The sequence below is a fragment of the Perna viridis genome, chromosome 9 (genome assembly GCF_037379345.1).
Source record: "Perna viridis isolate PV_CMFRI_1.1 ecotype Kerala chromosome 9, ASM3737934v1, whole genome shotgun sequence".
NCBI classification, from domain to species: domain Eukaryota; kingdom Metazoa; phylum Mollusca; class Bivalvia; order Mytilida; family Mytilidae; genus Perna; species Perna viridis.
The window spans coordinates 26,728,589-26,750,465 of NC_142453.1; the positions used below are offsets into that span (position 1 = coordinate 26,728,589).

Consider the following 21,877-nt stretch of genomic DNA (forward strand, 5'->3'; position numbering starts at 1 on the left):
TTTATATTGTAGTTGTGTCTAGCTGGTGTTACAAGACCCACCAGAAGAGGAAGACTATTTAAGAACACTAAACCAAGGAAACCACAACTGTCTAGGCATTACAAGTAATGACTATATGTTTACCACCACTTTTTCCTTTGCACTGACTCAGTTACATATATATAAAGTACTTTGGCCTATTTTGCCAAGTATTTGTTCATGGAAAATTACTGACAAGTTGATGCTATTTATGGGTATTTAAATGTGTCAGATGACTGATTGTTAGTTTTAGGACCATGTGAGCTTATATAATTGCTCGGCATTTTTGGTTTTATGAAGCCTTTTATCTGTTGTTGGCAATTTATTTAAAGGTCATCTCCTCTGTAACTACTTGTAAGATTTTAATCAAATCTGGTAGAAGTCTTCTTGATGGAACAATATTGCATCTAAGCTTCTGGTTGGTCAATTTTTAAATGTCAACTCCTCTGAAATTACAGGCTTCAATTTACATATGCAGATCTCAATATCCTCTATAAACTATCCACTTTTTATGTGAATATTCAACATTCTCCTCTTTCTCAAGAAAATAATCAATACATATATTGTCCTGTTATTTTGTAGGAGTATAAAGATGTCAGTAAATCTTCACAGATTTAACATATGTTACTGGATGTCTTTCTCCAAACAGCATGGCTCAGAGCTATTGGCCGAGTCATTTGTTCTCAATGTGTGCAATGATCTCACCCTAGTTCCTATAGAAGATGGATTGTTCCACCGTCCTGCCGCTAATTGGAGTGTTCGGTATCTGAGTTGTGAGTTACTTGGTGCTAAAACTTGGTTGTGCAGTGCTCACAAGGAGTCTGAGGATGAGCAGGTCTGGGCAAATTAAGTAATACATTATCTGATTAGACCAAAACTCTCTTGAACATGAGAAATTGTTAACTTGTTTTCAAACCACAAAAATAAAAAAAAAAATATCTTTCTTTCATTTGAATTTAAGGAGAACTTGAAAGTTGGTTTTCTGTGTAAGTTTGCTTTCATGTACATTTAAGAATAAAAAGGTTAAAAAATACAAAGCATTAGTTCAAATGGTTAATTGTTAGGTACAGGATATAATTTTAAGTACTTCTCTGTCTAAGAATGAGGCAAAATATGTTTATGGTGTGGCATATAAAGGAAAAAAAAGCAGAAGCTTTCTTGCATTGTCCAAGTGCCAGGGTATTTATATCTCAAAACCTCCAGAAATAACCATCAAAGTGATAGTAAAGTTTGTCCTTATAAGGTAATGGTAGGTCAAATTTAATTAAAATGCACTATGGAAATATGACAGGAAAATTTTCCTGTGTTTTTCTCCACATAAAAAGTAAACTATATCTTCCTCACAGATGCCTCTTGATAAATTTGAATAGCCTATTGGTTTTTAGATGTATTGAATACATTTGCGACCAAAGAGACAAAACTGAGAAAAAATGATGTGCCACCCATTGCCTGATTCTTGCAAAGACTGGCACTTATTGGTTATTACATTTATATTTAATGTTTTTTTAACACATTTTTTTCAGTTGAATCATTCCCTCAGATTTCCAGTTGACAAGAGTTTCTTTATTAGTGTTAGCAGGTAGGGTCTAAGTCTGTTTATAGGAGTCAATTTAAGTTCTTTTTTTTTGTGTGTTAAATAGATTATTGTGAATTCTTGATATTTTGTGTCAGTAAATTATTACAAAATGTACTATACTCGACGTCAGATGTTGCTCGTTATTGTTTTGAATTTCTATTTTCGTAACATTTGCGATTCGGAACTAGAGTTGTCTTTCTTACAACTCATGTTGTGTTAATTGACCAATGTCTAATAGTAGGCGGCACTCACAGGTCGTTTAATCAGCCAATAAAAATCCTTACGGAATAATCCTAAACAAAAATCCGCCATCTTGGTTTCTACGGGACCTATTTGTTTACAAACAATGTTCGTAACTTTTTATAGTTGTCTTGCTTACTTCTTGCAGCAAATAAATACAGATAAAATAAATTTACGTGTTATTAAATACGTTTTCTTAAGTTATGTAAGATTTCCTATTCAATTTAAAATACATGTCATGAAGACATAGTTTTATTATATAGATAGCAGTGATTTACCAAATGTTCCCTGTGTAAAAAATTTGGTATTTCACACTGTTAGATAATTTCTCTTGTCGAAACGTCACAACACGAATGTTCACAAATTTTATAATTTATGTTTACGCATAATGGAGGAAATTTATATAATGAATAAGATAAATAATTAGTCATTGAGAATTACCAAAATATGATCACTTGTGCAAAGACTCACTAAGATTTAAGTTATGTGTGGAGCAAGTTCAGCACTGGTTAAATCTAGGATTTCTTCGGCATTCAAGTTCAAATTTCAGTTATTCACTCTTTCCAATTAATTATCATATTATTCCTAAATTTAATCATGATCATTGTGTTATATTGTAACTCTGTCTTGTATCAGGGTAACTTACCTGAGAGGGGAGAAGGTGGAAATAGAATCTTCAGATGAGGAAGAAGGAGTTGATAAATCTGTAAGTGTATTCTTATTAATGTGAAACTACTTCAATTTGTGGATAATAATTTTCGTGGATTTGGGAAGAAACACAAGTTCGTGGATTCTTGAATTTGTGGTTTTTCGTTGGGAACCAAATTTTGTGGTTTGGCCTATCCACGAAAACCACAAAAATTGGTAGCCCACGAACAAAAAAAGTACTTTCACAGTAATTGTTTAAGTTATTAAATACATCAGTTGATTGTATTTTTATACATGAGTTAAAACAAAATAAAACATTTTAAAAATCTCTGTACAGCCAATTTTATTGAAGGCTTTGGCTTATCTGCCCACTATGATATGTTTTCTTTGTTAATTAAAGTTGCATGTAAAGATGTTTTTTTTATTTTAATAGATTTCATGTTATTGTTACTATAATATGACAAAATACTTTTAGATTTGTAGATCTGTTAATGTGAATTTAAGTAACTGTCTTTGTAAGAATCATGCAAACCTGAAAAATGTGATACACCCCAAAAAAGGCTACATATTTTTATTTTTGTAATTAAGTTGTTTTATGGTTCTATACTATGAAATGTGTATTTATTCATTCAAATCTGCCTCCTCTTAGGAGATAATCCACACTGAAAAGCCAAATCTGAACACTGAAATCTCCCTTAATTTTGAAATCTACAGTACATTTTATATGATTTTTATCTCCTAAAAGCACGGGTTATATGAAAAACCACATGTTAATTTCTGTTTACTATGACATTTCAAACAAAATATCAAAAATAAAAATATGTAGGCTTTTTACCCATGAATCACATTTTGCATGATCCTTTGCTGGCATGCTACTTAAGTTCTAAAGTCAATCATTTTATTCATTGTTTAGATAAGAAAACTTAAAATCCAAACTGTGATTTTGTCATTTTAGTCAACTGTGTGGTGTATCACATATTACAGAATTTGCATGTTTCTTACAAAGACTGTTACGTAAGTGTTTCATGATTATTTCAGTCTAGTCCAACCCACTGTGTTCATGTATATGATATGAAGGGAGCCTGGAACAAAAGTAACAGAACAGTATTGATAGGTCTCTATGATAGCTACCAGAAGGCCCAATCCTTAAAGAGAAATCTGTCCTCTAATGCTATGAAAACTGTCAAAGTAGACGAGGGCAAAGGAATGAATGTTTGTATCTTATTATGACGTATAAATCTTAAATAGTTGTTATTATTTCCCTCACACAATAATTTCTAGGTTCTCATATCCTCCTTCATCAATATTTTATAGGTGCCTCATTGACCCTTTTTATTGCTATATCTGGTGTAATTAAGAACACAGTTGAAATGTTACACTTGATATACTATTGAAGCATAACAATTATTTTTAAAGGACCTTTGCCCCCAACAAAGTAAGAAAAAAATGAGCATCATGTTTTCGAAAAATTTTAGTTCTAAATACATTGCTCAAGTGTGTTCAATGGTTCATACAAGTTTATGCATGTTAGGTATACAAATGGTCATAACAAAATTACCCAATTGATAAACTCTAGGCAATAGTAAATAAAGGACAGTCAAAAAGGCAAGATCATTTAACAAATAGGAATATCAACATGATCAAAGTAAAAACCAGAAAGTTAGGAACCACTGCAATGGTTCTGACTTGGTACAGGCATTTCCAATGGATATGGTGGGTAAAACCAGGTCTCATAGCACACTAAACCTCTGCCTTCCATTATGTTTAATTATTTCCGGTATATTTTAATACAAGTAGGCAGAATAAAATTGTCAATGGTCAAAATAGGTATAACTAGTAGTCAAAACAGTACAGATGAGATGAACAATACAATATGTAGATAAGTGAAAATAAATAGAACCTACTACAATTAAAATTCAATCTAAGACTTAGACATCAACTTCAAAAATAAGTCTTGAACTTTGTTGGGAAAATATGTCAAGTTCAAGATGAAATTAAAAATTTACAAGTATAAACTACAGGAAATGTCAATAGTAGAATGATTGTAATTGTATGTTTATATTTAATGATGTTCAATTTTTTTAATTGCTTAGATGTGACAATTATTTAGAAACTTTCATCTCTTGGGTTATGTTTCCTAGTGAATTTTTTTCTTTCATTTCAGAAAAACAGGACAGCATCTTTTCAGGAGAGACCAAATTCTCCAACAGAGAAATCTGATCCTTTCTTTAAATCTCAAAGTGGTAAAGCTTACTCCATGTTAATGAAACTTGTGGAGGAATCTGACTCCAAGTCTATTGCCTTTACAGAGGAGGTAATATGATGAGTGACAGCTGAAGTACTTTAAATATTGAGTGCTTTTGTTTATGTTTTTTTTCTTTCTTTTTTTTAAACAGATTGATGTGATTTATATTTTGGAAGAATATCCAGCTGAGGTACTGTTGAAGTTTATCTAATAGGAGTTTCAATTACTGCTATGCCATGATTATATTTTTCTTATTAATAGAATGATTTTACGAGTCTCGCACAGACGGTACATGTATGGTAAAGCTCACAGTGCTCGCTGATTTAGGCAATGCCTACCCCATATTAGAATGATAGGTGGTTAAGTCATGAAGTCATAGCTTTAAAAATATCATAGTAGTTTACTGGTGCATACATATATTAACTTAAAATTTGATGATGTAACCTGACTTTTGTTTTAGCCCTCAAGTGTTAATATGGAACAGTTACAAGGAGTGGCATCCTGTCAGACAGATGATGTTACACAGAAAAACTGGCTCAGTAAGTAGCTGATCTGTAGATATGTCGATATTTAAACCCCCACTCACCTTGTCTGTCAATCAGCCCTTCAAAATTTTGTTGCTGTTATCTTGGTTCCCAATGAATGGATTGATTTCAAATGTGATGTGCTGCTGTATATAAATAGGACATACACTGTAAGTGGTTTTAGGTGCCGTCTGATATCAACTTCCTGTTTCATGGGACTTACCCATTTTTCATTATATGAAATGATAGAGAACATTTTTGCCAAAAAAATTTCAGCTTCTAATGGATGCTTTGATTTCAAAATTGCTGTGATACTTTATATAGATTGGGCATATGTTTTAAGTAATTTTGGATGTTGTCCAATATCAAGTACCACATGTAGGAGTATACATGGCATGACAACTTGGGCTTTGACATGTGTTTCCTGCTTTTTATTTGCTTATATGTGCCATTTTATTGATCTAACACAACATAGCTTTGATTTAGTATAATGAGTTTAACATGTAAACATGCCTGTTCACCTTTTGAATTTTCAAAGAGGAAAATCTCCCTCTTTTCAGCATTTCTAAGAGGGAAATTTAGCATTACAATCTTTGACACAGAAAGAAAGGATGATATTGCCAGAGATCCAAGTACAAAGATAAAACAAAGATATAAAATCAAGATTTGAGCAATAAGTACAAAAAAGGATTAATTGATTTTTTGGTGGTTTCTCAATTATTATTATTTACATAAGCATTGTATTTATATCAATTTAATATGCCATTTAGAACATAATTTGTGCAACAATTCTGCTACTACTTGAGATTTTGGGGGAGAAATTTGTGAAGGAGGAAGATTTGTGTCTCCCACATGGGAGATTTTTCAAAGCGAGAATTGCCCCATGCAGGTCCGGGTGTTTAAAGAATAGGCCTGCAGCAGCGCTAAGCTTGTCGTTAAAGGCGACTAAATAGTGCTCAGAACCCTAGCTGGGGGCTAGGGCGCTCTGCTCACAGAGCAACTGGGATGTGTGCCCCAGGTGGTGGAATGGGGTACCCCTGGTGTGTTACATGCTGGGGTTGTCAGGCTATAATACGGAAAACCTGACCGCAAACCATAGTGGTGCATCGTGTTGGGAAAGATGCCACGTTCCTCGCACGTTAAAGAACCCTACTGTGGTATTCTTCCGGAGTAGGAACCATAGGGCTCCGCCACAGGAGGCTAAATTGCCTGACCCTACCCACCTCTCCCTATTTCCAGTGGCAATCAAAATTTGTCGACCCCATTGTCCTTGTGTCCCATCCCTTTTTCATTTCATCATTTCATGTTCATTTTATGATCAATTTCATGTTCATCGTCTGAATATAGCTGAAATATTGCTGCTCGGACGTTAAACCCCAACAAACAAACAAACAAACATCAAAGGGAGAATTACTCAAAAAGAGGGAGTCTCCCTCCTAAAGAGAGAGGGTTAACAGGTATTTGTAAAATTTGCATTACTAGATACAATGTATTACATGTAACTATTTATATAAGCATCATTTATTATTTATCAAATTAGTTCCATATTGTATTTAGTAGGCTATGGCATTTTTGTTCTTACCTTTGAAATTTAATCATCTGATGAAATGCAGTAAATTTAGAAGTAATTAAATTTCAACAAAACTAAAAAAACAAGAAAGTAAATTACCTATAGAAAACCTATGGCTATTAACTAGTTTTTTTAATGATTAAAGAATGATTCCCTTTTATGTCTTTTCCATTTCAGTTGAGCTGCATGACAGTCAGGTGATGGTAAAGGGTTGTGAGACTCCAGGTCATGTGATTGTGACAGCAGCCAAGGCTCAGGTGTTGTCATGTAACCATGAGCCAGTGTGGAAGGATAACCAACTCTTGAGTAAAACAACTTGGGTCAGCTCTTTAGAATGTATGCAGGTATTAGCTGTCTTTATTTCAGGATAGTGTATTTTTTTTTTAAATTGATTGCATAATTTATTTGTTCAAAATAACAAATATAAGCACAACAACACTCAATAATTGCCAAATCTTAGAAAGAAAACTCCAGCTGTTTGTAATGTTTTTATACTGTGAAAGTACTATTGAATGTGGGGTACTTATTTTCATGGTTTTCGTTAGTGAGCCAGACCCCAAAATTTGGTTCCCAACGAAAAGGAGATTCCTATTGATGTGTATACGGAAAACCTCAAAACCATGAATTCAAGAATCCACAAATTAGTGTATCTATCCTTATCTGAGAAAATTGATATCCACAAATTAAAGTACTTTCACAGTAATATTTCATTGAAACCTGTCTAAACTGAACTATTTTCTTACTAATTTGTTCTATTTAGCCAGGTGTTTGTTGTACTCAGGGTTTTGTCCATTCATGGTACAGTGTAGACAAATTTCACAGTGTATTTCATCATACCTTCTTTTGTGGAGACTTAACTACATTTAACATGTCAACCTTTTGAAAATTTGTAAAGCAACAATAACACAAAGTGCCATGAAATGAAGATTTCAAAAACATGTCTGGAAGACTTAATCTGACATAATGAGAATGACAAAGTACTAAAATACACAGAGATGAGTTGCAAGAATCCCATAAAAAACCACCAAATACAGTTTTAGCATGAAATTATAATAATATAATTAAAGTAGCTGTAATGAATTTCAGTATTATGCAACTGTTGATTCTGATCCTGAGTTTGATGATGACAAGATGGCGTGGTTGTCTTCTGAAAATGTAGAGGATCGACCAGAACCAGAACTTTCTGGTTTGACAGAGATGGTATCCAGTGGACACAGTGTTGGTGGAGTTGTCTTCAGTTATTTCCCTCATTCGAAACAGGTGATTACAGTCGACTCCACTTAATCGCATATCGCTTAATTGCATATTTCGGTTATTAGCATAATTTTCTCCTGCACAAAACCATTTCCTATTATTCTATTAGGGAAAAAATCGCTTATTTGCATAGGCCTTGGAGGTGCATTTCGGTTTATTGCATAGACAATTTTGCCTCGTCCAGGTAAAGACAGGTTTTCCCAAATTCTATTTTAAGCCTTCGGGTCATAAATATGTCAATGTTGTAAAAACTAGATTATCATCAATCAGGAGGTGTTAATAATGGATTAAAAAATCATGGACATAAAAGACAATATAAATGATTTCTAATTACATTAAAATAAACAAGCACCTAGGTGAACAATGACTTCTGACGACATGCCGAACATCACCTTATGATGCGGCTTGAGGTTCGGCTTGGGGTATTTTTTGTCCCTATTTAAATTCTTCCAACTACAAATGATTATCAATGTAAATTTAATTTTCTTTAATGAGCTGAACAGTTTTGAGTGAGCTTGAGTTACTAGGCATAAATATCATACGAAAATTAAAAGTCATTCATTCAGTACAATGTCTAATGAAATTCAACTACCCTAAGGTGCCCCATACTATCCACTCTTCATAGGAATATATCGAGGTCAATGACGCGTATAATACACAACTATCAGTGTACAATGAACAGAGGAATAAAAACACACAGACCATTTCAAAAGCCCAAAAACTGCAAACATTGATGAATATTACACTGAATCCTGCCTGAAATATGAAATATGGGATTTGCTTTCGTAGAAAGGTCAGGAAATTACTTGACTATTTATAGATGAGAAACACATGGTTTTACTTATAAATACACACAGCGTAAAGAAGGTCAATAAACAAGACAAACACAATATATATTATTATTTATTGATAAAAGAACAATACAATGAGAAGGTCTATAACAATTAAATACCAAATCAGAAATGTTGAACAGTGATATCCCTGGTTGATCCACAGTATCGTTGTCTTACCTGAACTCGCACTTCCGGTAAAATCGTAATTTCGGTTATAAGAATAGCCCGGTTATTTGCATAATTTTTACTGGCAAATAGGCTATGCAATTAAGCGGAATCTACTGTACCAGCATAGATCATATGTCACACTCTAAGTCCTACTCATGGGATTGGGAGGGAATTTACTTACTTCATAAACAGTATTGTCTTACAGAGATGATGAGCATAGTTTTGGTAGAGGTGTTTTCAGTCATATCTCCATAAATATTCTGAATTTGTTTTATGCCTGTCAAATAAAGTTAATTGAATTACGTTTTTGTTTGCATTCTTTTTCTATTAGTAAAAGAGGACCAGAAAGAAATCAGTGAGTGTAACATTCTAATACAAATCATCCTTTACAGAAATCCAAAATGAAAGATTGTATTCAGTTACAGAGGATTATATCTCGCTGTAAATGTCAGATTTTCTTTGCTTCCTATGGAGAGTGTGATCTCAGTCTGCTGCCAGAAGTACCTCCTCATGTATGTTTCAATATTAAGAAAAAGTATATTGGATAAATAATTGTCTATTGTGAAAGAACTTTTATTCGTGGATACCAATTTTCATGGATTTGAGTAGAAACACAAGTTCCTGGATTTTTGAATTCGTGGTTTTGAGGTTTTCAGTAAACACATGAATGGGAATTCCCTTTTGGTTGGGTACTAAATTTTGTGGTTTGACCTACCCATGAATACCATGAAAATTGGTACCCCACGAACATTAGTTTTTTTCAGTATGTTTTTTACAAGTACAATGTATTGTTAATTTGAAGTTTTTTCAAGTATTTTATTCACTGAGAAATGATTTAGAGTACCAGGATTTGAAACAATGTGAAATACACAAGAACACAAAACCTTTCTACCATACATACCAAACGTAAATGTTTTCAAAATTTTCTTAAAAATGTACTAATACCTTAAATAAGTTAAAAATACATCATAAGTAATTTTCAGTTTTTGTGAGAAATTATAAGAATATTTTTTTTATATGATTGCAAAACATTTAGGGTCTTATGGTGGTATGATGCTGTTTTCTTTGTTTGGCATCAGCATCCATAACATTTTTTTGTCTTGACAATAACTTATTTATATGAATCAATGTGAAATTTTAATGCAAGATTCCATATGTCTAAGAAAAGGATGGGATTGCTTTTAGAGTTGTGCTTTGAACCCTCAGTTAGGAATTGGGGTAAAAAAAGGGGATGAAAAAAGCATTTTAAATATGTCTGACCAATAACTTGACTATAAGTAAATGGATTTCTTTGGAATTGTATCACCAGGTGCCATGAAAGGACGATGAATGGTTTTGGGGGTTTTGATTTGAACTGTTTATGAATAAGGTGCCGAAAAGGGACCACTTCGAATTCTTATACTGTTTCAAAAATTTTCTTGCAATCATAATTCAGGGCTGTATCCAGCTTGAATGATGTGTCCATATCAAGCTGCTCCCAGGGAAGCATTTTCTTTATTACTGTTAACTGAGATATATATATAACTTCACATTGGTAATGAATTAATCTCACTAAAATTCAGGTAAACAGTGAAAACATTAAAGATTACATGTTTCCCCTTTTAATGATAATTTCTGTCCATAGGGTATGTAAGTCTCGTCATGTGACCACGTGATTTCACGAGAATGGGTCCTTGTCTACCACTCCAAAGCATGGAGATTTGTCATTTAGAGAGCGTTAAGTTCAGTGTTGAGGGCAAAACATCTTTTTGCATAAAAATACCAATAATAAATGAAAAATTTCTATTTGTACATGATAAAGGTATTAAGAAAACACATAAAATAGAAGATTTTACATTGCTATACAGCGTTTCGAGTACCCGGAAGTAAACAATAAAACATAGATAGGTTTTCAGTTTTCAATATGTTCTACATCGTAATTTCCGGTAAAGAAAATTAAACTAGAACGAGACTTGCATACCCTATTGTATAGTTTTCTTACAAACAGACTGTGCAGTAGACTGGAATTAATCTATTAAAACTAATTGCCACATGCATCTGATATTCTTGAAATTTTGCCAAGGTTAAAAGTGTAAAGTGCAGTGAGTTAATTGTTTCTGTTTTAGCCTTGTGATGACTCAGATATGATGTCTAAAGAGACGGGAGTTGACAGTTTCACTCTTCTTCATCATGATCTCAATATATGTACTAATTCTGTAAGTTAAATTAGTGTTAGTCAAGTCAACAGGTGTGTTCAAATGTCTGCCAGTTGTTATGTATATATATATATTTTGTATATTATTTTGTGTTTAAAATATATGAAACTAATTTTTGAAGTGTAGAATTCTTTTCAATAAAAAATGGATACTGAAAGTATTACACTGTTAATTCTATGTCAAACACACTTGGACATAATCTGTTAAACTTTACAAAAAAAAATTGATGCCTATTCATTTTTCATCTATCAAATGTTCATATCAATTATATAAACAGTGAGATATCCTTGTTAGTAGGAAAATAAGATAGTCAATCTTTATTTCAGTCCCAGTATCTGATGATACTTGATATTGTCAATAATTTGTTGCTCCACACAGAACAAAGTAAAAAGGTACTGCTTAAAAATTCAAGAAATATTTCTATGCCGTTGGTTACATTTATTTACCAAGAAATAATTCCAATCTAATTAGCATATGTCTTTTTTGTGCATTACAATTGGTTGTTCACCTTCAAAGGCCTTAGCGATGACAGTTTTTACAACAGTGTAAATTTCACTCACATATCGTAAAAACATATGAGTATTATCTCTGACAAAAGAAAGAACCAAGATTATCTGCTTTATTGCAATTATTTATTGTATATTTTTATATTCTAACCAAAAAAATTTAAAGAATCAGTAGTATTTTCTTCAAATACCAAAATTGACAGCCATGTCACAGTGTCGGTTGAATGCCACCATTTGCAGTGTCCATTTAGGGGATTTATTTCACTGAATAAAAGTCTCAAAGAAAAAAACCACAAATACACTTTAGATTTCCATGGCTCATTTATTGCTTGTCTGAAGTAATTTACCCAAAACAAAATCAAAGACAAAGTTCACTCATTATAAAACCTATAGTAGAAGAATGCTTATTAAAGTGCTACCTGAATTAATATAACATATTACATATGTACGTATGTAAATCTTCAGCCAGCTAAATAGGCTTATAATGCACTGTTTAATCATTACACTTATAAGTGTTATTTTTTACCTTGTAGGAAACTACAGAAAAGTTACAGAGCATGAGATTCCAGTTACAGTTATCTCCCATGGAGGATCAGAAAACCCCTATACAGTTGTTACAGGAGAGGGTCAGGTCAGTGGGTATCTGTTGACATAGACTTTCCTAACTAGGGACTATTTCCTGTTTTATTCAAGGAATTGTTTTCATATGTCACATTGGAACTTAAGAGCCTCTTGTTTATTTTACTTCAACGTCTGTTTTTATAATGGTCTTCTGGTCTGTATATTTTTTTGGAGACAATTTGATCTTTAGTGTCAGAATTCTAGGTTTTTCATTTTTTATATAGGATTTAATAATATGTTGCACTGTAACTTGAGAACAGGAATCTCTGTACTGTTACTCAAACACCTCATTTATATGATGACTCGTATAGTACAAAAATCCCTACATTGTAAGTGTAAGCTTAAGGAGGTAGACCTAGGGTAAGGGAAACAAGTCTTGAAATCAGGGATATGTTTGTATCATATTCAATTTCACCAAAGCCTATCAAGCTTCCATTTGAAACAGAATGAAATCAATCCAAGTCACTTTGATGCTTACATGAGATTGATGTAAAATGCTAAATATAAATGTTCCGTTGATTTTAAGAGTTGTGTCCCTTACCCTAGATCTACCTCCTTAAGCATAACATAAAATATGTGAAATAAAAAAACTTCCATTTCTTTCCATCTGATAGGGACGGGCATGCCATGCATCCCTTGCATAGCTATTTTAAGCTGTTGTATGTTTGTTTATCTGAATTAGAAAGACAAAAGAAATTATATTTAAAGATTACTTACTCTATAAAAGACCTTGCAATTCTGTCATTGTCAAGTATATTGGCCATGAATTTGTAACATTCTATTATATTTATTGATTTTTTTATGATTGAATTATTAATTAATATTTAATTCATTTCAGAGAAGAAGTACAGAAGTTCAGGAGACTGGAGAAGGAGATTTACCTCATTCATAAAATACTCCATGATGAAGATAAGGTCCACGAACTAGCAGAGTAAGTATGCATGAAATACTCCATGATGAAATTAAGGTCCGTGAACCAAGATATAAAGTATACATAAAATACCCAATGATGAAGATAAGATTCATGAACCAAGAGAGTATGTATACATAAAATACCCAATGATGAAGATAAGATTCATGAACCAAGAGAGTATGTATACATAAAATACCCAATGATGAAGATAAGGTTAATGAAGCAGGAGAGTAGTAAACTGTAGTTAGAAACACAGTGATATATATATATATACTTTGCATATCAAGTTCCTATAGGTTATCCCAGAATTATAGCGTTGTTTTTTGCCCCGTGCAGGTCTGGGTGTCAAAAGAATAGGCCTGCAGCAGCGCTAAGCTTGTTGTAAAAGGTGACTAAATAGTGCTCAGAATCCTAGCCGGGGGCTAGGGCGCTCTGCCCACAGCAACTGGGTTGTGTGCCCCAGGTGGTAGAATGGGGTACCCCTGGCGTGTTATATGCTGGGGTTGTCAGGCTATAATACCCAGAACCTGACCGCAAACCATAGTGGTTCACCGTGTTGGGAAAGATGCCACGTTCCTCGCACGTTAAAGAAACCTACTGTGGTATTCTCCTGGAGTAGGAACCATAGGGCTCCACCACAGGAGGCTAAATTGCCCGACCCTACCCACCTCTTCCAGTGGCAATCAAAATGTGTCGACCCCATTACCCTTGTGTCCCATCCCATTTTTCATTTCATCATCATTTCATGTTCATTTTATCATTCACTTCATGTTCATCGCCTGAATATAGCTGATATATTGCTCCTCGGGCATTAAACCCCAACAAACAAACAAACAAACATTTTACATTTTAAACAATTTTTAATTATTGCTTACATTGCTAAAGGTTAAGGCACTGGATGAAAATGTACTCGTGTATTAAAAAAAATCCATATTTTTCTAGTCCAGATTTAATGACAATACACATTTTCTGGGGTTTTTTTTGCACTTTAAAATACATTTTATTATGCCATCATTGGAATCCTCCATATGCTCATATTTGTTTTTTATTGTCCATTGAATTGAATCATTAATTCTGTTTAAGTACAGAATTAAGAAGTATTCATTGTACAAGGCTTTCATCAAATATTATGTTTTGCAGGGAAGAAAGTTTGACCAACAATGCTGATCACCTTGAGATGTTACTGTATGAAACTAAAGAACAGATCAATACTCTGAATGAAGAACTCTCCATTAGAATAAGGTTGGTTTGGTCTACAATGGATATGGTATTAGTGGTTTGTTTGTTTGTTTGGTTTTTGTATTTGTTTTTTTTTTTTTTTTGGGGGGGGGGGGGGGGAAGGGGGTTAAGGGTGATTTAATTTTCTTTGGTATGAAATTCAGGACGCAAAAAAAGCTTGGTGCATGTTAATGTTCCTATGATAGAGAAAGGAGCAAAGCTTTATGATCATGAAAATTTGATCACACTGAAATTACATCATTATTTTATTGAAATTAAACACTTCTGAGCAGTGAAAATGAAAATGCTTATAAACTACTAATCAGTGATCATATAGATCATAATGACCATATTGCTTTATGCTTATGGTTTATAGGTATTTAATTTGTACATGTAAAAAGTTGAATTTTTTTTTATTTATCAAACATTCTAATGTGATGTGCTTCAAAGCTCTTTAGACCACAGTCATGGTAAAAAAGTGATTAACACATGACCAACATTTTTTGCAACTTATGAGCTGCATCTATCAGAAAATATGAAGAAACTAGTCCTTTTAGAATCAAAATAAACCACACAAACTCCATTTTATCATTGTTTTACCTTAGGCTGGCCATTTATGTCATTCTTTAACCCTTCGCTATCACTCAGTGTAAAACATTGTGACAAAAATTGCCAGCCTGTGGTAAAACAATAATAAAATGGAGATTCCCTGATTTATTTCTCAATTGTAAGTTCATATGTAATTTAAACTCTTTACAGCTGTTTCCAAGAAAGCCAGTTGATAAAAATAAAGGCACAGATGAAGACAGCCAAAGGTAGAATTAACTTATCGATAAGTGACAATTACAGGTCTAAGTGTCAGTCCCTATAAGAATCAGGCAGAAGGTGAAACATGGTATGAAAAAGCAACCATTTTGAAAGTTTAATTTGACTATTTGCACCATCAGAATCAAGGAAAATAAGATTTTCTATATCATTTTTGTAAGTTGTGTTATAATTTCATTGAAATGCACTTAAAATGAACATTGTCAGGATATGTTTTCATGTAACATCTTAAATAGCATCTTGATGAACATTGTCTGGATATGTTTTCATGTAACATCTTAAATAGCATCTTGATCTTTTCCATCCTCAAATTGTGTATTGACAAATGAGATTTCTAGATTTTACAGATTTGAGGAAAGTATTGATTTATAATTTTTGACACTGTACTGTGTTGTTTTAATTTTTAAAGTATATTCATCACAACTTTTTACTTAGACAAATCAATTGTCATTTCAAAGAGTTCTGATAAAATTTTATTACATATTAGTAGTGACCTCAGTCAAAAATAAAATTGGCTGATCCAGCAAAGGCTGTATTGATAGGATGAAATGTTACTAAACTCTGTAACTCCCGGTATCAATTCTATGATGCTACAAATAGGATGAATGTATGATTTTGTTAGCAATGAAACCTTATCAGTTTCAAACAACCAGCATAGGATGAGTAAAGGTTGTACTTTTTAAGCACATGAGTTTTCTTAACACCTTACTTTGATTTTTGCCTTTTAATTTCTCAATTGTTAATTAATGTTCAGTTTTAATTGTTCCATTACAGAGAAGCAGGCTCAGGTGGAGAAAATAAATGAAGTTTGTTTTAAGTTTGCTCATTGGAGACTGACAGAAAAAGATGGACAACTTGGTATAGCAGATCTTGTGCTCAGGAATTTTGTGTAAGTTGTGAAAATCAAAGTTTAACTGATGTCATGAAATTATACTTCATAACATTCTGAATGAAAGTGGCAAGATTTTGTGACATTTGAGCTCCAATGTCACAACTCCAGCTCAAAAAATGTTGCAGAAGAGCGAAATTGCAGATAAGAGGGCACTAAAGAGTGCTTTTAAAACAAGAATTTTATAGATAAACCTCCTGTTTCATGCTTATCTCCCTGGAGTGCATTGCCTTGTACTTCTAAGAATGCTCTTTCATCAATCTTGAAGCACTGTGAACAGTCATTATTAGTTATCCATGCCATATATGTGTATGTAATCTTTCAGCTACAGTAAAGTGAACAGAGATAATGAAACCTGGACACATCAACTGGAGCTTGGCTGGGTTAAAGTTACCAACTTACAACCTAATGCTGTCTATAAGGTCAGTATGTATAAAGGAATCTACAGGTCTTTGTTTTTTTTGCTAGTTTTGTGTAGCACATGCATATTGGTATTAGAAAAATAAAAAACTTGATTAATTTTAGATCTGCAGTTACATGTATCTCATATTTACTATTTCATCTTAAATCTCTCACATGAGATGAAAAATAGTACTTAAAAGTATGTCCATCAATTGGATTTAAAAAATTGCAAAATTTTATACCCAAGAGAATTACCACTACACATTTTTGGAAAAAAATACCATTCTGTAAAGTGTATTTATGTGAATTTATTGAAAATTGTTATTGTTATTCCTAAGCCTTGATATTCCCATCTCCAAGTGTTTTTTTTTTCAAGTCCCATGACCCCCAAAATGAACAGCCTTCAATCAGTCAATACACATCACCTTAAAAAAATTCATAGTTTAATATGTGGATAGTTGGACTGAATATGTTGATAAAAATCTGATATAAAAACTGCACAAGGTCAAGTGTTCAAGCTATTTCTTGAATAATTGAATAATTATACTTTGTATTCTAGGATGTGCTAGTTCCCAGGGATCCTTTAGGTAAAGAGAGTGACAGACAGATGGCGCTGAGAATTATCTGTGGTGAAAGGTCTCCAGGTATGTCTCAGTACCAACTATACTGTATTGAATGTAATAAACTGCTGTGCCCACATTGTCTTGTTGATTATTTTGTTTACAGTATTAAAGCTGCATTAGCTGTCATTTTCGTAAATTTTTGTTTTATGTGAAATTTGAATTATTTCTACTAAATTGTTCTTTTCTTGTACAATTTCATTTGACATCCACAAATAAAATGCAGTACATACATGAAATAGGTGTCTATATATTTATTGTCTTGCAAGACAAAAAAAATCGACCTAGATAAGTTTGTATGCATGCGACTTCTGGTGACCTTAATCGGCGCATGTGCTGTAAAGGTCGCTTCTTTAATAACAGATCTGTTTGCAAAGCGAAAGTGGTTATTCAACGGCAAGTAAGACCGACGGACTCAAGCCGTAAAAGAAAAAAGTTTGAATACAACTCAAGGATCTTTTTGGAATTTACATATTGATATAATGCGACTCAAATATAGTCATTATTTATTTGAAATCTAATCAAGAAATAGATGAAACGAAATGAAAACAGGACACATGCTTACCTGTGTAATGGCGAAAAATAATTAGAACAGACCTATCGATCTTCTTTGATTAAACAAATGTTGTTTTCATGATATTAATTGTGTATTATCAACATTTATTGCTTCAATTGCATTACTACAAACTTATTACATTGAATCAGCCAAATTCAGTGGAATTAAGGACTGAACAAATTTGGCAGCTAATGCAGCTTTAAATTTCTTTTTGTCTTATTAAAAAAAAAAAACATTTCTAACGACTTCATCTTTCATGATGTCAATGGTTATATTGTCTGATACAATTTGAAATAATCTTTACAGTTTAATTCATAAAAGATGTGCCGAGTAAGCTTGATTGTTACTGATAATCCTTTTGCTTTTTTTCTTGTGTTACATTTTTGTTTTTGTTTTTTTTTTAATCATTTTAGCTGATAGATTTTAAATATCATGTAAGGTAATGAAATTTAGTTCTTGAAACTCTTTTATGTAGCATTAGTGAATCTTTTCTGTTCATATTTCAGTTGGTGGTATTGCTGTCAAGGAACATTTTGAAGTGAATGTGATACCATTACAGATTCAGATGACCTACTTGTTCTACAAAAATCTACTGGCTTTCTTCTTTCCTGGAGAAACTGAAGGTTATATATACTTTTACAGCACTTGCAATGATTATGATCTGGAGATAGAGTTGGTTCCTTGTTTAAATTACTTTTCTTGATGAACTGTTAACTAGACAATTCAGATTTAACCTATCAGACATAGATTTAAATACCTGTGGAATTTGATACAAAGTTTTAATCTTTTTGTCAATTTCCCAATTAACCACCCGAGTAAGTTCATCAGATGATTATCATTCATCAAGTGATGGTAATACATACCCCATCCCACAATTTTACATGTATACCCTACAGTAATATGTTATTTAAAATGCAATGTTTGTCCAACATGTTAAAATCTTTTTTTTTTAAAGCATTTACATACAATTAAAAGTTAAAATCATCACAAGTGCTTACCACTACTGTCTTGCATATATTCAAATGAATATTAACAGAAACAAAACTTGAAGCATCAATTAGTTATCTGAGGAAATGAACTGCAAATTTGTTTACAATTTTTAGTTTTACCTCTTATTCAAAGACATAACAGTAATAACCAAAACAAAAAGAAGAAGAATAAAAAAATAACAAAACAAAAATAAAATGGAGGTGAGGTGATAGAGTAGTCTGAATTGAGTTATGGCCCTTGGGCCATCTTGCCAATTGTACTACAGAAGCTGGTAATGAGCCACTTACAACTAGCACCGAAAGCATGGCATCAGTTTTCAGACCTCACATGCCAGAAACTTCCAGTCTAGCCTGTTTCTGTTGACTCGCTGCTCTGTTCAGAGCACTCCCTCCTGGAGAGTTAGCTACCTTAGTCTCAGACCTTCCCAAGGGTTACTAGGCAACTATGTGCTCTGTTTGTTACCCCTTGAAGCAAGCATTATCACCCCACTGTCAATTCTTCATCTTGAAGGGTAATTATATCCATCAGACTGTTTTCATTTATTGCTTTGGGTAGAAATTATTTAAATATTGAAACTTTGATAATTGCATGCAAAATGTCGTATGCATTTAGTGGTGGCAGCATTTTTGACATTGCTAGCTTGCTTAAATTGTTTTCAGAAATATTTATATGATTTTCATTGAGGAATGCTGTTTATTTGACTTTTTCAATATTTTCTTACAGCATATCAAGGGGAGATAATTATGGATTGTGTCTCTTTACCAATTTTTTTTTTCAGATGATGATATGGAAAAGAAAAAGGACAAGAAGGAGAAAAACAAGAAAGAGAAGAAAGAAGCAAAGAAATCCAAATCTTCATTTTATGTGGATGTTGATGTTGATAGTGAATACATTGATAAAATGAGGGTAGGTATACCTACTTATCATTCTGATTTCACCTTTTGAATAAATAAGCAACATTTCGACATTTTTTTATGATGTGCTATTAAATTTAGAAAAGATTAAGTATGGAGTAGGCATTGCTTATAAACGACCACAGCATCTCTTTTTTACCAGTATTAGGTTTCACTTGAAATGACAAATTGTAGCAAAGAACGTTGAATATTCATATTTATTAGAAACAAAATTATCATTAAAATTTATGAGTTATTATTAAACTATTTGTGTGCTTTGAACTGCATATACATTTGTACATTTAACAATAATTCTGGAATTTTAATATTGTTTGTCTTCAGAACTGAGTTAGGGATGAAAATAAAAGGGACAACATTAATTGCAATGTGACGTTCTCATAAAGTAAACATTGTACATAGTTTCAATCCCCTTTTGCTATTTAAATTATATTTTTAGACGTTGAAGAAGTTGTTTTAGTTTTTAAAATAATTATTGGGGACATTTATTGTTATTTAATATTCTTTTCATTAGGCATTACTTTGGGACAATAAATTTTTGTTCTCATCATTCTGCACCCCACTAACTTTGAAGTGCATGTTGCTGTAGAGCTCTCTATCTTGCTTGGCGGCAGTTTGCTCTGTGCTTGCTATAAGATATTGTATAGCTTTTAGTAAAAGTATGTTGTAGATGTACAATAATTTTAAAGTAAACATAAACATGCATTTCATTTGAATAATCACTGAATAATTCTTCACTTCAATTTTTGGCTTAATTTCACATAGTAAAAATCAGGTTATTGTATGGGGAATGTTTGTCTTGAGAGTAGGGAAATTATTTTCTTAACACTTTTCTTAGCAACTACTAAAAGTAGTCTCTCAATATTTTGTATCTAGCATCAGGTACAGGTCCCATATTGTGGGATCAAATTTCAGGCCTGTCATACATCTACTTCCTTTTTAACAAAATTTCACCATTTCTGTCTTGGACCTATTTTAGGATATGTTCTTGTGATCATACAAAGAAATCATTTTCTGTTAGATGCTCTGACATAAATACCATAGACATCATAGGCAAAAGTATTTATCTCTCTTGTAAATGACAAAATCTTTTATGTTGGTATAAGCATCAATTATAAATGTGAATAAACTGATTTGGAGTTGTTTTACTAGGAAAGAGCTGCTAACAACAATACATTTGTATATGTCAAGATACCAGAAGTCTCTCTAAGAGTCAGTTACAAGGTAGGTATGCCCTAAAATTACTCTACTTCATTTTTCTACAGTGTCTAGTAGCCACTTGGTAATAGACAGTCTCAGTCCACCTTATCATAATTGGTCATGATGGTCAGGTTAATCTAACATTCATATGACTGATTATTTCCTATTCACGTTATATTTTATCCAGGTTTGACCTGAATTGATTATTCCGGATCATTTTTTTAAGTAATGTGAATGCCTTAATTCATGGCAAATCCATTTTAAAGTTACCTCTCAAATTTAGGTGGAATTAATGTGAGGCGAACCTGGGTTAGCTATCTCAGGTGGTTGTGTGAACATAAAAGTGGGGTAAAGCAAAGTTGTATGACATTCAGTGATGTCCTTTTAAGGAATTTATCATGAGAAATTACAAAGTCAGTACTGATTGCTACATTTTTATGAGGAAAATTGTTTTAAACTATTTGTTGACTCAACTTTAGAAATTCGTCAACATTTTACACTTTTCAATACATACAACATGTAGATAGATTCTAGTGGCATATTTAGTTTTGACCAAGGGATCAGCCACAAATGGAGCAGCTTGGATAACAAGTGTGAATTGGAAGAACTGGGCCAGGTTTGCCCCGAGGCAAAAGTTCACGTCTGAAAGGGGTATTAAACTCATGCAATGGCAATAGTAGCAAAACAGATGTGTGTATATTTTTTTTGTTCCCTGGCATATTGAATCTGGGATTTATTGTACTGTCATGCTCATGTTTGCCTGTTCATCAATTTGACTGTCACAAATAACACAGGATCAATCTGACAACCAACTGTTTTTGAAATCTACCATAATTTTATGGATGTGGAACATTGGAGAAGTGGGTGTGTCTGTGATCTCCAGATAAACTAAATATAGCTCAATAATACCCAAGCAAGTAGTATTGGGTGGTGTACAGGGTCTGTCTGTCCCTCT

General features: G+C 32.8%; 1 protein-coding gene and 1 non-coding gene across 3 annotated transcripts in view; one reads left to right on the forward strand and one right to left on the reverse strand.

Annotated features, from left to right (window-relative positions):
• Positions 1–21,877, forward strand: part of LOC148607548 (protein hobbit-like) — an 85,059-nt gene that overhangs the window by 58,563 nt on the left and 4,619 nt on the right. For both annotated transcript variants that reach the window (XM_088545836.1, XM_088545837.1), the window contains 22 exons: positions 13–104; positions 601–853; positions 1,542–1,597; positions 2,471–2,540; positions 3,521–3,694; positions 4,647–4,796; positions 5,188–5,266; positions 6,999–7,165; positions 7,908–8,081; positions 9,469–9,588; positions 11,182–11,271; positions 11,598–11,663; positions 12,311–12,408; positions 13,237–13,329; positions 14,452–14,553; positions 15,289–15,344; positions 16,129–16,243; positions 16,569–16,665; positions 17,205–17,289; positions 18,328–18,444; positions 19,590–19,717; positions 20,875–20,946. In XM_088545836.1, the coding sequence (XP_088401962.1) occupies positions 13–104; positions 601–853; positions 1,542–1,597; positions 2,471–2,540; positions 3,521–3,694; positions 4,647–4,796; positions 5,188–5,266; positions 6,999–7,165; positions 7,908–8,081; positions 9,469–9,588; positions 11,182–11,271; positions 11,598–11,663; positions 12,311–12,408; positions 13,237–13,329; positions 14,452–14,553; positions 15,289–15,344; positions 16,129–16,243; positions 16,569–16,665; positions 17,205–17,289; positions 18,328–18,444; positions 19,590–19,717; positions 20,875–20,946 (2,454 nt within the window). The remainder of the gene's footprint in view (positions 1–12; positions 105–600; positions 854–1,541; positions 1,598–2,470; positions 2,541–3,520; positions 3,695–4,646; positions 4,797–5,187; positions 5,267–6,998; positions 7,166–7,907; positions 8,082–9,468; positions 9,589–11,181; positions 11,272–11,597; positions 11,664–12,310; positions 12,409–13,236; positions 13,330–14,451; positions 14,554–15,288; positions 15,345–16,128; positions 16,244–16,568; positions 16,666–17,204; positions 17,290–18,327; positions 18,445–19,589; positions 19,718–20,874; positions 20,947–21,877) is intronic.
• On the reverse strand, positions 19,014–19,298 carry LOC148607550 (Nuclear RNase P). Its single transcript, XR_015915704.1, has one exon.